Source organism: Callorhinus ursinus, unplaced genomic scaffold (genome assembly GCF_003265705.2).
Source record: "Callorhinus ursinus isolate GAN/ISIS: 27379988/994484 unplaced genomic scaffold, GSC_fseal_2.0 scaffold25, whole genome shotgun sequence".
NCBI classification, from domain to species: Eukaryota; Metazoa; Chordata; class Mammalia; order Carnivora; family Otariidae; genus Callorhinus; species Callorhinus ursinus.
In genome coordinates, this window is record NW_027397087.1 from 7,358,340 (window position 1) to 7,373,752 (window position 15,413).

The following is a 15,413-nucleotide window of genomic DNA, read 5'->3' on the forward strand; positions in this document are numbered from 1 at the left end:
CCAGCCACCCAAGAAGTTTCAAGCCAAGGGCAAGCACTCAAAGGTATCTCTCTATGCTCAAAACATCAAAGAAGTTCTGGTGCTTGAAGTGTCCCTCGATGGGCTCAGAGACTTGCTTTAGAGCACTTGCAGAGAATTTACACCGCCTCAACCTGCGCCTACTGAGCGGCCACAGACTCCCCGGAAACTACAACTCCCATTATGCATCGCGACTGCGTGGACTAAACCTGGTATAAACTACAAGCCCCAGAATTCCTTGGGAGAGAGATACGCGAGTACGAAGGGGCGAAGGGGCGTATTCACGTCGGCCGCGCGGGACCGTTAAATTTGAAACTTGGAGGGTTTGAGGTGGCTGTTTTGCCAAGGAAGCAGGTGCAAACTTTTGTCCCTCTGGTCGCTTCGTTACCTCGAAGGGCAAGTTGCAGAAGGAGGCCCAGGCGGTCTGCGACCCTGAAGAAAGGCCTGCGGCAGGACGAGGGCCTGAACCGGGAATGCAGGATGGCGGCGATGAAGAAGGAAGGGGGTGCCCCGAGGTAGGTACCCGAGAAAGGTTGCCGGGAGCTGTGCCTGCGAGACCCGATGGTGTAGCCGGTGACAGAGGCTCCGCTCAGAGCAGTCCAGAGAAACACAGTTGGGAGAAGAGCGGCCAGGCTGGAGCCTCCCTCCTGCTGGGGTTGGGCGCCAGGGTTGGAGGTGAAGACAGGGTTAGTTAGTTAGCATCGACCTCCGTGGGGTGAGGGCACGTGAGAACCCTGCTGCACCCAGCTTCAAAGCAGAGGAGTCTCTGCGACCCCAATGGCACAAAAAACTTGGAATTTATAGTGTGGTCTGTGTATCTCCGCTCAGCCATTTCCTGGCTCTTTGACCTTGGACTCGTCTTAGTATGGAAAATGCTGGTGGGGGGGGTGGCGTAACTGGGTGATGGGCATTAAGAAGAGCACTGGATTTAATGAGCACTGACTGGGTGTTATATGCAACTGATGAATCAGTGAATTCTACCTCTAAAACTAATAATACAGTATATGTTAATTAAATTGAATTTAAATAAAAAAGGATAGCAGAGATATAATAAATTGCTACTTAAATTGAAATCATACTGTAATCTTGTAAATAAAACCACAGTTATCTTTTAAAAAAAAATATGGAAAATGCTGATGAATTCAAAGTATGTGTAAAGTAACTGCTTCCAAATAAGTGCCAAACAAATGGTAGGTGCTTCCATGTCAATGGCATACTTAGAAATATAAAAAGCCTTTCTCTGCATGCTTGCTGCTTTTCCTTATATAAATACATATCAATTCTTCTAGGTTGGAATTCTGAATGCATTTTATTTTTTTTAAAGATTTTATTTATTTATTTATTTCTTTGAGAGAGAATGTGAAAGAGAGAGAGCATGAGCAGGGGGAGGGGCAGAGGGACAAGCAGACTCCCTGCTGAGTGGGGAGCCCTGGGGTGGGGGGCCTCCATCCCAGGACCCTGAGATCATGACCTGAGCCAAGTCAGATGCTTAACCTGCTGAGCTACCCAGGCACCCTGAGCTATGCATTTTCATTATGGGGTGCACAATACTTAGATAAATACCATGTGGAGAACTCTTAACTTGTGCAACAAATATTTATTGACTACCTCCTAAGCACTAAATATGGCAAATAAACAAAAGACACAAAAATCCCTGCCCTTGTGCAATTTAATTTCTGGGGTGGGATGAGGGTGGGGGCAGCAGACAATAAACAAGATCAATAAACTAAAAGCTAGATGGTCAGTATGAAAAGAACGAAAACGGTGGGGAGCAGGGGGATTGGTGCAATTTTAGATAGTTTTGAACAGGGGGCCTCACTGAGAAGTGTCATCCGGGTCAAGACTTGAAGGAAACTGCCCCGCATTGGGCTCCCTGCTCAGCGTGGAGTCTGCTTCTCCCTCACCCTCTGCTGCTCCCCCTGCCTCTGCTCTCTCTCTCTCTCTCAAATAAATAAATAAATAAAATCTTAAAAAAAAAAAAAGACTTGAAGGAAACTTAAGAGCTAATCAAGCACGTATCTGGGGAAAGTACAGAAATTTGGAGGGTGAGGGTTGGGGGAGGGAGCTGCACCTGGCAAGTAGCTGGAGCCAAGTGAACCAGAAGAGTAAAAGGAAATGAAGGGTGAGGTAAAGGCAAGGATGTGGAGATTGTCAAGACTTGGCTTTTACTCTGGTTCAAAAGTCAGTGGAAGGTTTTGAGCAGAGGAAAGACAGGATCTGATACGAGTTTCAATAGGATCATTGGCTGCGGTGTCAAAAAGACTAAAGCAGAAAAGGATGAAAGCAGGGAGACCACTTATGAGGTTATTGAAATAATCCAGGCAAGAGAAGATATTAGCTTGAGCCAGGCTAGAAACAGTGGGGATGATAAGAGGTTGATTTCTGAATCTATTTTGAAGGTAGAGCTTGTAGGATTTGCCAGGTAACTGGAGGTGGGGGATAATGAGAGGGGTGTCAGGGTTGGCACTGTGATTTTGGCTTGAGCAACTGGAAACTAAATGAGATGATGCATTTAGTGGTAAGCAACTGGAAAAATGAAAGTGCCATTTATTTGAGATGAAGGAAGACTGTGGGAGGAGCAGGTCTGGAAGGAAGCAAGGGGGCAAGGAATGAGGGGAGCAGTCCCAGCTCAGTTTGGGACATTAGCTGAGGTAGTTTCATTGCTATTTCAAGATCAAGAGAAGAAATTCAGATGAACTCAGCAAACACTTATTCAGTGCTTACTACAGTCAGACCATCAGGGTTGTGAAAATAAATGACAAGGCCCTTACATTTATAAGATGCACACAATATGGTTAAAAAGATGTGAGTAGTTACAACCTAAATTATTAATCACATACAGTTTACCTTCTTGAGAGTTTTCAGCTCTCATCTAGACTGAGGTCACATGTAACTTTCACTTTGTTTTGAAGATTAGTACTTGTTTCTCTGTTTTAAGCCCGGAGATGGTATCTCTCAGACAGAAGTAGGCTTCTATCTGTCAGTTGCAGAGCTCTGAAGTTCAGAACGCATACCCCATATGGTGATTGCCTCCAAAAAACTTGTGGGAATTTTCCCATCAGTAGGCTTGATGGAATGGGGGGGCAGTTGTGACCAGTAAATTGTATTTTTGTCTGCTTCTGCTCTGGGCTACCTGTATATACATATACACTTCAGTTTTAAGTCATCAGTTGAAACATGGGGTGTTAGTCTGGCAAACTGCTAATTTTTTTTAAAAAGATTTTATTTATTTATTTATTTGAGAGAGAGAGCACACAAGCAAGGGGAGGAGCAGAGGGAGAGGGACAAGCAGACTCCATGCTGAGCACAGAGCTCAACGTGGGGCTCAATCCCAAAACCCTGAGATCATGACCTGAGCCTCAGTCAAGAGTCAGATGCTTAACCAGCTGAGCCACCCCAGCACCCCGGTTGGCTAATTTTAAACTATACGAGATGATGCATTTAGTGGTAAGCATAGAACTGCTTTTTGTCCACCTTGCCGAATTTATAATTTTTTCCCCTTCTTTTCTTCCTGCCTTAAACTTTATTCTTATAACTGTCCACAGTACCGTAGTTAGATTCTCTCTTCTGTTAGGCAATACTACAGCCATAAACTTGGAATCCAGGTCACAGAAAGGCTCAGACACTTAGGCGTATAAGAACACTACTAATGTGCCAGCCCACCATATTCAGCCCAAAGATCATGAATAGTCACTTATTTGAAAACATTTACAATAATCCAGTGATATAATAATACGTATATATGTTTATATATACATATAAGTATGAAATCTACTTTTATTTCTCTCTTTACAGTGAAGCCATGTCCTTGGAGGGAGATGAGTGGGAGCTGAGTAAAGAAAATGTCCAACCGTTAAGGCAGGGGCGGATCATGTCCACACTTCAGGGAGCATTGGCGCAGCAAGAATCTGCCTCTAATGCTACTCTTCAGCAACAGAAACGGTGTGTAGAGTGGTGGGGGATCACCCTGTCATTCATCCTCAAGGCGGGATGATAATGGAGATATGGATCCATGCAGATTGGCATAAGAAATACTTTTCAAAAATTGATAGTGTGAGAATCTGTTTCCCACCTGCTTTTTCATCACACAACAGCTACCTAAAGATCTCCTTGAGTATGATTAAGAACAAGAGCTATAGGATTTCATTTCATTATGGAGCAGCGAAACTCTTGTATCAATAGAAATAGATCTTATACAGGGGACAATGAGAAGCAAAGGAAAGGAAATACCATACTAAACAATATTTATCAAAAGTATAATGTCATGCTGGATCCCTAAATGGAATTAACTCTTTAATAGTAATCAGTTAAAGAAATTGCTTCCTTGGATTCTGAGTAGTGAGGGAAAGGGGAATCTGCTATCTTGTATGTATACTCAATTTTTTACTTTCTAGGAAAACATTTTTGAGAGTATACCAAAAAGAAATAGTGATCTCCAAAGAAAATATAAACCTGAGAGAAATTAAATTTATACTAGAATGTTTCTCATGAATGATTTAATGAAGTCTGAAAAAGGAAAAGCTGAAAAATACTACAGTTGGCCCTTGAATAACACCAGGGATTAGGGGTGCTGACCCCCCGTGCAGTAGAAAATCCACGTGTAAATTTTGACTCCCAAAACTTAACTATTAAAAGCCTGTTGACTGGAAACCTTACCAATAACATAAAGAGTTAACACCTATTTTGTATGTTATATATATCATATACTGTATTCTTACAATAAAGTAAGCTAGAGAAAAGAAAATGTTAAAATCATAAAGAGAAAATATGCTTACAGTACTGTACACTATTGAAAAAAATCCACATATAAATAGACCCATGTAGTTGAAACCCATGTTGTTCAAGAGTCAACTGTACTACGTTATTCAAATGGAGCTACAGAACTTGGTTTCTTTTGACTAATACATGTTTTGATAAATACACTTTTTTCAAAAAAGTGAACTAAAGCATCAGTTTCTACCTTTAATCTCTGACAAAAAAATTTCACCGTCATAGGCAATTTCAAAACTTCGGGTTATAATATAATGAATATCCTCACTCATCTCATTGGATCTTTAAAAGCATTGAGTTTTATTTCAGAGATGGTGGTATTCTATTCTTAACTCTTCTTCCTGGTTTCTGTGACATTTTACTAGTGTTTCCACTTCTCTAACCTTCCTTTTTTCTTACTGGCTTCCTACTGCATTTTACCTAAGTCTTTTGTTCATTGCTCTATGTGTCCTTACAAATTCACATTTTTCAGGATTGTTTAACTACTATTTACGTCTCTTATTTGCCTTCTAAATGTCTTTTTATCTACCTGTAATATATAATCACTAGTGTATTAAATACTAATCTCTTCTCTCATAAATGGCCTTTCCATTTTGGTTAATGATACCAAAACTCACTTGAATGATTTTACTCGTTGCCCTCTCATCCTAATTTTATTTAGTTAGTTAGTAAGGTCTGGGGATTTTTTTTCTTAAAGTATAATTTACATGCTATGAAATGGTCAGATTTTTAAGTTTACCATTTAATTAGTTTTGACATGCATTTCAAGACAGAGAACATTTTTATTACCTCCAAAAGTTCTCTCAATGCCCGTTCCCAATCAGTGTTCTTCCCCTCCTCATGAAGCAACCAGTGATCAGATATCTATCATCATAGGTTATTTTTGCTTATTCTAGAAGCTTATATGAATGGGGTCATAGGTTGTTTCACTCAGCATGTTTTGTTAGGCCTTTCATGTTGCATGATCAGTAGATTATTCCTTTTTATTACTGAGCTGTATTCCATTTGTTTATCCATTTATCAATTGATGGACAGTAGATGCTTTACAATTTTGTGCTTCATGAATAAAGCTGCTGTAGACATTCTTGTACAAGGATTTTTGTGAACATTTTCATTTCTCTTAGAATAGAAGTGATGGGTCAAAGAATAAACGTGTGTTTAACTTTTAAGAAACTGGCAGTTTTCCAAAGAGATTATAACATTTTACACTTCTGTCAGCAATGTATGAGAGTTCGCTTGCTCCAAATCCACTTCAGTATATGGTGGTGTCAGTCTTTTTTCATTTGGTGGGTATGTAATAGTATCTCATTATGGTTTTATTTGTCATTTCCCTGGTGACTAATGATGTGAGCACTTTTTCACATGGTTATTGGCCTTTTATATATCTTCTTTTGTGGTATATTTGTTCAGACATTTTGCCCAGTTTTAAAATTGGGTTGCAAGAGACCTTTATATAGTCTGTATATAAGACCTTTATCAAATAATGTGTTGCAAACATTTTCTTGCAGTTCATGGCTACCTATTTTCATGGTGGTGTTTTCTGATAAGCACAAGTTTTTCATTTAGAGGAAGTTTAATGAATTACTGTTTTTCGTTTATGGTTAGTGTTTTTTCTGTCTTTAGATCTTTGCAAAGATCCAAATTTGCAAAGATATTCTCTCGTGTTTTCTTCTAGTAGCTTTATTGTTTTAGCTTTTATGTTTCAGTCTATGATTCATCTTAAATTTATCCTTGTGTATAGTGTAAGGCAGGGGTAAAAGTTCTTCCCCCACCCCCAATAAGGATTTCTAGTTGTTCTGCCTCCATCTGTTGGAAGAGATTATTTTCTTTTTCCCCACTGAATTGCTCTATGCAAATTCCCTTGTGAAAAAATAAATCATTTGATTGTATATGTGTGGATTATTTCTGGCCTCTCTGTTCTCTTCCATTGATCTAATTGCTTATCCTTTCACCAGTTACACATTGTCTTGATTAGCTTTATATAATAAATCTTGACTTCGGGCAAAGTGAGTTCTCCAGCTTTGTTGTTCTTTTTCAGAATTATTTTGGCTATTTTTGGTCCTTTGCTTTTCCAAACAAATTTTAAAATCATCTTGTCAGTTTCTAGAAAAGGGTCTTGTGAGATTTTGGTTGGATTGCATTGCATCTATAGATACATTGGGAGGATTGCTGATTTTATTTTGTCTTAGATTTTATTTTTTCACTATTTCTGTAGGTAATCACCTCATTATCTCATACTTAAATCACCATATTAGCTTCATAATTGTTCCTTTTCTAATTTCTTCTATTCTTAAAATATTAATTGATCTTTTTGAAATCTTTACTTAACATATTCAAGATACTCTCCAATTAAAGAACCAGTAGTGGCTTGAGCAGGTGGAACCCTGCTTTATTTTTTAATTATTATTTTAAAAATAATTTTAAATTATTTTTATTATTTATTTATATTTATTTTATATATCTTTATGTATATTATTATTTTATATATTTATATATTATTTTATATATACTATATTTATATTTATATATTTAAATATATTTAAAAATATATTATTTTAAAAATAAGTCTTTATTTTTAATTTAGTTTTATTTTTTTGAAGTAATCTTTATGCCATCGTGGAGCTTGAACTCACAACCCTGAGCTGCATGCTCCGCAGACTGAGCCAGCAAGGTGCCCAAAGTCTTTAAATTTACATTTAAAACATGCCTTCTTGGTGCGCCTGGGTGGCTCAGTCAGTTAAGCATCTGCCTTTGGCTCAGGTCATGATCCCAGGGTCCTGGGATTGAGCCCCGCATCAAGCTCCTTGCTCAGCAGGGAGTCTGTTTCTCCCTCTCCCTCTGACTGCTGCTCCCCCTGCTTGTGTTCTCTCTCTCCGTCAAATAAATAAATAAAATCTTAAAAAAAAAATGTGCCCTTCTTACTTTTCCAGTAGGCATTCTAACATAGTGTTAGACTACTACTGACCTCCTGACAATATGTCAGAAGGAGGATCATCTGCTCCTGGAGCACGGTTGTATGTATGTATGTACATCATTGTAAGGTTAATCCCTTACTGTTCCTATCTCCATTTATTCCTAATACTAACTGTGTCTTACAGCTCAGTTTCCTCTGGGTAAACTCTCCCACTTTTACAACTATCTCCATTTGTTCCTAATACTAACTGTATCTTATAGCTCAGTTTCCTCTGGATAAACTCTCCCACTTTTACAACTTTATTCAATACTGATTTCTTGGCAATCTTGGAAAACTCCATTTTTCTTTCAAATTTTGTGGTTCCTTCAGAGTCCCACCTTCTGACGCTGCTTCTGTGATACCGCCTTTTGACTTATCAAAGATTTTACTATCCATTCTTGGCAATTATAATACACTATCCTGCTTTGTATTGTTAGTTAATTTTCCCTTTGTGTTCTTTGTCTTATTAGAGTATAAATTCCTTTGTCTCAGGAACTATTTTATAGTTCTTTGTATCAAATGTAACCCTTTCTACAGTTTTTATTGATGAAACATTTATCTAAATTGTGTTTTATTACTCAGTACTTCCTATTATTTATTGAGTGCTTATTATGTCTAAACACTTTATACTAAGAGTAATCAACCTAATAAGATAAGTGCTACAGTAGTCCTCCTGATCTGTGATTTCACTTTCCTCAGTTTCACTTACCTGCTGTCAACTGTGGCCCAGGAGCAGATGATCGATCCTCCTTATGACATTTTGTCAGGAGGTCAGTAGTAGTCTAACACTACATTAGAATGCCTACATCATTCACCTCACTTCATCTCATTGTGTAGGCATTTTGTCATCTCACATCATCACAAGAAGAAGATGAAAGATGAGTACAGTACAAGATAGTTTGAGAGAGAGAGACCACATTCACATAACTCTTATTATACTATATTGTTACAGTTGTTCTATTTTGTTATTGTTGTCAATCCCTTACTATGACTAATATATAAGTTGAAATTTATCATAGGTATGTGTGTACAGGAATAAAACATAGTATATATAAGTTTCAGAAGTATCCTCAATTTCAGGCTTCCATTGGGGTCTTGGAAACTATCCCCCTGCAGATAAAGGGGGGATTTCTTTATTATTATCCCCATTTTACAGATGAGAAGACTGAAAATAGAATTTAAACCACTTGTCTATTGTCACTCTGCTAGTTATTAGTAGAGCTGCTAATTTGAACCTAGGGAGTCTTGTTCCAGAGCCTTAAACTGCTGTGTAATTCTGTTTTTCTATATGTTATTTTGGAATTTGTTTATCTAATTTCCGCATGTTTTGTCCTTCCTGTTATATTATCAGGCAGTAGCTTGATTATTTCTATGTTTCTTCCTGTTTAATAAATCCTCAAACTCCAGTGCAGTTATTTGGATCAATATTAAACACTTAAAAAATGAATAAAAATGAAGGTGACACTTGTTTATTTGGCTGTTATCCCCATTGCTAATGCTAACATTTTCTGTTTAAATTTCAGGGCATTTGAATCTGAAATTCGATTTTACACTGGAAATGACCCTCTGGATGTTTGGGATAGGTGGGTCTTTTTTAATTTAACAAGGGCACTAGAAACTTAACAGATGAGTCCTTATGGCCATGTTTCTCAAATTAGGGTGTACAGAGCAATGTCAGAGTACAAAGTGGTATCCTGGGGACACAGAGAGACAGATTAATCACAGTGTTTCTTTCTGAGGTGTTCATGACTGAAGAAATTTCAAATTTGTGGCATGCACCTGAGAACTACACCCTTTTATCCCCAAACCCAGTATTTCCCAGAGGCACATGTTAGCAATATTTGGAAAAGTTTGAGGGATATAGGTTTAGGACATGAGGGCCTCTCTAAATAAACATACTTTCAAATTAGATATTTCTGCTTAAGAAAGTCAAGAACGGGTCTTGGTGCAAGAATAAAAGTACACATTAAAGTTATTATTTTCTGGCACCTGGGTGGCTCAGTTGACTAAGCATCTGCCTTTGGCTCAGGTCGTGATCCCGGAGTCCTAGGATCAAGTGCCGCAGTGGGCTCCCTGCTCAGGGGGAAGTCTGCTTCTCCCTCTCCCCCTGCTTCTTCTCTTGCTTCCTCTCTCTCTCAAGTAAAATCTTTAAAAATAAATAAGTAAGTAAATAAATAAATAAAATTATTCTTTTCCTTTGCATTCAGGTATATTAATTGGACAGAGCAGAACTATCCTCAAGGGGGGAAAGAGAGTAATATGTCAACATTATTAGAAAGAGCTGTTGAAGCACTACAAGGAGAAAAACGATACTATAATGATCCCCGATTTCTTAGTCTTTGGCTTAAATTGGTAAGTCTTTCTCAAGTGCTGTTTGAATTTAAAATATTAAGCCAGGAAATTTTCTCTAGAGCTTTCTGGTAGACACCAAAAAAATGGCAAAACCTGAGCCTTTTAGTAGGTACTAAACATTTAATACATACTCAATATTTGTTAAATTGGTTCTACTTAAAGATGGATTTTAATGTAAAGGGTTTTTTTAACCCCTTTAAAAGTGATCGTAAGGCCTGTATACCTCCTCATGGGAGTGGAGTATTTATTTCAAATATAACTGGGCCATGCAACTGTACTGGGGGAGGCCGGGTAGGAGCCAACACATGGCAGTAGTATGATTGTGAAAAAGTTTTTGTAGGTGATTCTGGTGTCCCTTTGTCCCCTTTCTGAGAATCAGCACCATGAAAAGGTAATGTTTTTTATGCAGTATATTGCTACATCCAAAAATATCTGCCTGACCACTTTATACTGTCTCATTTGACATGTAGTTCTTTTATTTCTAGAACACTCTTGAGGATTTTTTTTATGAAAACATCTTCAAATAAGATAATGACCAGAATTTCTTAGATACTAATTTCATTGCCTTTATCCTAAAAGAGATTAGAAAAAGTAAATGATAAATATTTAGAATAGAATGTTAGATAATAGATAATTAGATAATGGATAACTAGATGCTTAATAAAAATAAATTATTTTTATTAAAAATAAAAAATGAACTATAAAAATAGATATTTATATAATAGAATTCTAACTAATAGAATATTTACAACAATCATTGTAATATAAAATATTGACATTTGAAATTGATAAAATTTCTGGCTAAAATATATCTCTTGAGGAGAGCTTATCTTAAACCTCAAATATCACTAAAAAAGGAAATTAGGTGAGTCCTGAAGGCATAAGCTATCTTGGTTTCCATAGGACATTTGACATATCTTGGCATCATTATTAACAAGTTGGAGAGATTATCTGTGGAGTATTAGTGACAGGAGTCTATGACAAAGGATGGTACCCAAAGCATGTTGTTGGTATGGAGACTATGGTCCCTGGTAGCTTACTAATGGATTTTGTTCTTCATTCCATCCTACATAACATTCTTATCCTAAATCATGTTCTTATATGTGCTTTACTAAAAGTGTGGACTAGATAAACCTCTAAAGTAATTCTTTATCCCAGGATTCTATGATTATATTTAGTTGGAGCTATTGAAAGTAACAATTAGTTGGAGTAATTTTTCTGTTCATAAATGCTAACCTGGTGCTGGTACTGAAGAGTAATGATATTATCATAAAATAAAAAGCATAGTCTAGACCAGAGCTACGGAAGAATGGTCTGCAGACTGTTCAAGATAAGTATAAAAGTTCAAAGCAAGCATTTAGAAGTTTTGCTAAGTTTTGTTAACAAATTTGACATTGCCACAGCATCCAAACACATCATCATTTTTCTAGCAACTTCTATTTTTATTGTATTTTTTAAAAATATTAGTCAACAATGGGGAAAAAGTACCAGTCAACAGTGGAGTGGAAACTTGAAACACTCACACACCAAAACTAGCCTCTTTCCCACAGGCAATCTGAGCAGTGCTGGTCTAGACAACCCTCAGATTCAAATGATCAGCCCTAGTATGATCAGCAATAATCTGAACTTTGTAGATGGTTAACAGGGTGCATATTGAACTATTTTGCTGAGGTTTTTCTCTTTATGAAATGGTCAAGAGGAGTAACAGTTGGGCTCCTCACACTACTTTCTTTGCTTTGCAGAAAAATTTCTCCAGTCTAAGAGTTATTTTTGTAAGGGATAACTACAGTCTAGCTAAGGAAAAAATTGTTTTTAGGAAATATCCAGGATTTTTAGTTAAAAGTGTAAAATTGTTTTAGTTGGCTTGTTAGAGGTTACCAAAAAGATTTATCTTTTGGATATATTAATCTAACCATGTGGTCCTTTTATTTATGTTATTTCTTAAGTAATCTCATTCAGACTCTAGAATAACCTGATATTTATTGCCTGTTTCATGCTGAACCAGAGCTATTTAGAAAGCCATTAACAAGTACAGTCAATGTTAACCTTTATTTATGTAGTAACAGATATCAGGGACTGGATCTGATACTGATAACATATTCAGAATTAGAACTTTGCTTGAATTGCCATCACATATGGGAAAACATCACTCATTTGGATAAGTGAAGAACTCTATTTACTCAATTACTACAGAATTAAACTATAAAATACTGATTGTTTTGTCAAAGATATAAGTGGAGCATTTCATTTATTCACTTTTCTACCAGACCCTGGCTAGGGATTAGGATATAGCGGATAGTAATGTTTTGTGCCTTTGTCAAGCTTACTTTATTGGGAAAGACAGATGTTAAGCATTTAATAGTCGCAAAAGAGAAAGCAGGAAAGTACTGAGTTGTATAGGAGGGAATACATACAAGGAGGACTTAACCTAGGCTAGACAATCAGGAACAGATAGAGATGAGAGAAAATATATCTAGTAAATAGAAAATGTTAGCCTCCTTAGTAGTATAAGAACTCCTAATTAGAACACTGAAATGCAATTTTTATATGAAATTAGAAACTTAAAAATAGGTATTTTCTGTGAAATTAGTATTTGGGAATAACTACTAGCATTTTAAATTTGTACAACCCTCTTAGAAAGCAAGTTGTTACTTTTTAGGATGCCTGGGTGGCTCAGTTGGTTAGGCGGCTGCCTTCTGCTCAGGTCATGATCCCAGGGTCCTGAGATCGAGCCTGTATCGGGCTCCCTGCTCCTCGGGGAGTCTGCTTCCCCCTCTGCTGCTCCCCCTGCTCCCCCTGCTCATGCTCTCTCTCTCTCTATGTCAAATAAATAAATAGATAAAAATCTTTAAAAAAAAAAGCAATTTGTTACTTTTTAACATAGTTCTAGTTCTGGAAATTTATCATAGGGCAGTAATATGAAACATGAAAGGTTGTGTGCATGAAGATATTTGTTATAGAATTATATGTAATTGGGCGAAGTAGAAGCTGTATATCCAAAAAATAGGGGAGTGGCTAAATGATGGAAGATTATTGGATGGAACATTATTTATCTAAAAATAAAGAATAAGCAGCAGCATGGAAAAATGAACGATGGACGGTTAAGTAGAATAAAAGCAAATTTTCTTATGATTAAAACTTTATTAAATGATAAAAACCCTTTTATGCTGTATAAAATGATATATGTTCTTTTTTTCCTCAAGGAAAAAATATATATCAAACTGTTAATGATGTGGGATTTTTATTGACCCATTATCCTATCTTCTTACTACTAGAATTATCTACATTTTATCTGGTCTTATAAGATCCTTCTAAAATATAGATTTGACCATGTCATTCCTTTGCTTATAGCTCTCCCACCCCAACACACATACATTCACTATCACATAGGTTTAAAATTAATTTTCTTGACATTTAAGACCTGTCACACCCTTTTTTCCAAGCTTTCCAAGCTCCTGTCTTGTCTGCATCTCTATAAACTTTCAGTTTCTGTCTTTGCTTATACCATTTTCTCTGTGTAGAATGCCTTCCTTTCCCATTCTCTACCAGATATAAGTCTATTCCTCCCTCAAGGCCACACTCAAAAATGTCATACCTTCTTGAAGTCTTTCCTTCTGCTCCCTTTTTCTTACAAATTAATCTCTTTTGTCTACTTTTTAACTCTTCCCAGTGTAGTCCTTATAACATTGTATTATAATAGATAAATATTTTTTCAATGCAGAAACTACATATAGTAACTCCTACTATATGTAGTTTCTGCATTGAAAAAGACAGTAAGTGAATAGAAATTGGTTAACTGTTAATGCTTTTAATTTTTTACAGGGGCATTTATGCAGTGAGCCTTTGGATACGTACAGTTATTTACATAGCCAAGGGATTGGTGTTTCACTTGCTCAGTTCTATATCTCATGGGCTGAAGAATATGAAGCTAGAGAAAACTTTAAGAAAGCAGATAAGATATTTCAGGAAGGGATTCAACAGAAGGCCAAACCACTGGAACGACTGCAGTCACAGCACCGGTAAACTTCTCGAGCTTGTCTCCACTCTTTAAAACTAATAGATATAAATGGTTTTGCATCTGAATAAAATGCTCTCATGGATTGGCAAATTTACTTAGTTACTATTTAATTTTTTAAAAGACCAATTTATAGGGTGCCTGGGTGGCTCAGTTGGTTAAGTGACTACCTTCGGCTCAGGTCATGATCCTGGAGTCCCGGGATCGAGTCCCACATCAGGCTCCCTGCTCAGCAGGGAGTCTGCTTCTCCCTCTGACCCTCTTCCCTCTCGTGCTCTCTATCTCTCATTCTCTCTCTCAAATAAATAAATAAAATCTTAAAAAAAAAAAGACCAATTTATATTTAACATTTAGTAAAATCTACTCTTTGGTGTACAGTTCTGTAAGTTTTCACAAATGAATAGAGACATGTAAGCATTACCATGATCAAGTTCCATCATCCATAGAATTTCCTTATGCTCTCTCCCTTTCCCTTAGTAGTTTAACACTTACTCTCATTCCCAAACCCTGGCAACCACTGATCTAGTCTCTAGCCCTGCAGTTTCACCTTTTCCATAATATCACATACATGGCATCATACAATGTAGCCTTTTGAGTCTGACTGCTTTCACTTAGCATAATGCATTTCAGTTGTTAAATTGGTTCTACCTTAAAGATGGATTTTATATGTATATTCTGAATACAAGTCTTTTGTCAGGTATGTGGCTTGTAAATCTTCTCCCGGTTTAACTGTGGTCTATTTGTTCTCTTAGCAGTGTGTTTTATAGAACAAAATTTTTAATTTTGAAGAAGTCTAACTTATTTATTTTTTGTGTGAATCATGCTCTTGGTATATCTGAGAACTGTTTAGCGAAAGATTGCAAACATTTTGTTTTCATCTTGAAATTTTTTAAAAAAAATTTTTGAGTATAGTTGATACACAAGGTTGCATTAACTTCAGGTGTATAATACAATGATTCTAGAAGCTGCTACATTATGCTGTACTCACTGCACCGTACAGAGCCCTTACAATATCACTGACTATATTTCTTATGCTGTACCTTTTATTCCCATGACTTATTCATTCTATAACTGGAAGCCTGTGTCTCCCTCTCCTTTTCACTCATTTTGCCCAGCCCACGCACCCCCGTCCCCTCTGGCAACCATCAGTTTGTTCTCTATATTTATAGGTCTTAGTCTGCTTTTTGTTTGTTTATTCCTTTTTTTTTCTTTTAGATTCCACATGAGTGAAATCATGGTATTTTTCTTTCTCAGTCTGACTTATTTCACTTAGCATAATGTGCTGTAGGTACCTCCATGTTGTCA

General features: G+C 36.8%; 1 protein-coding gene across 5 annotated transcripts in view; it reads left to right on the plus strand.

Moving 5' to 3' along the window:
• Positions 1-280: 280 nt before the first annotated feature.
• The window catches only part of BUB1B (BUB1 mitotic checkpoint serine/threonine kinase B), a 55,411-nt gene continuing 40,278 nt past the window's right edge, over positions 281-15,413 (plus strand). For 4 of the 5 annotated variants that reach the window (XM_073876786.1, XM_073876787.1, XM_025884598.2 and 1 more), the window contains exons 1-5: positions 369-533; positions 3,814-3,960; positions 9,265-9,324; positions 9,949-10,093; positions 13,916-14,112. In XM_073876786.1, coding sequence (XP_073732887.1) covers positions 499-533; positions 3,814-3,960; positions 9,265-9,324; positions 9,949-10,093; positions 13,916-14,112 — 584 coding nt within the window. In that variant the 5' untranslated portion in view covers positions 369-498. Of the gene's footprint in view, positions 534-3,813; positions 3,961-9,264; positions 9,325-9,948; positions 10,094-13,915; positions 14,113-15,413 lie in introns of all 5 variants that reach the window. The other variant, XM_025884599.2, reaches the window with a different exon arrangement.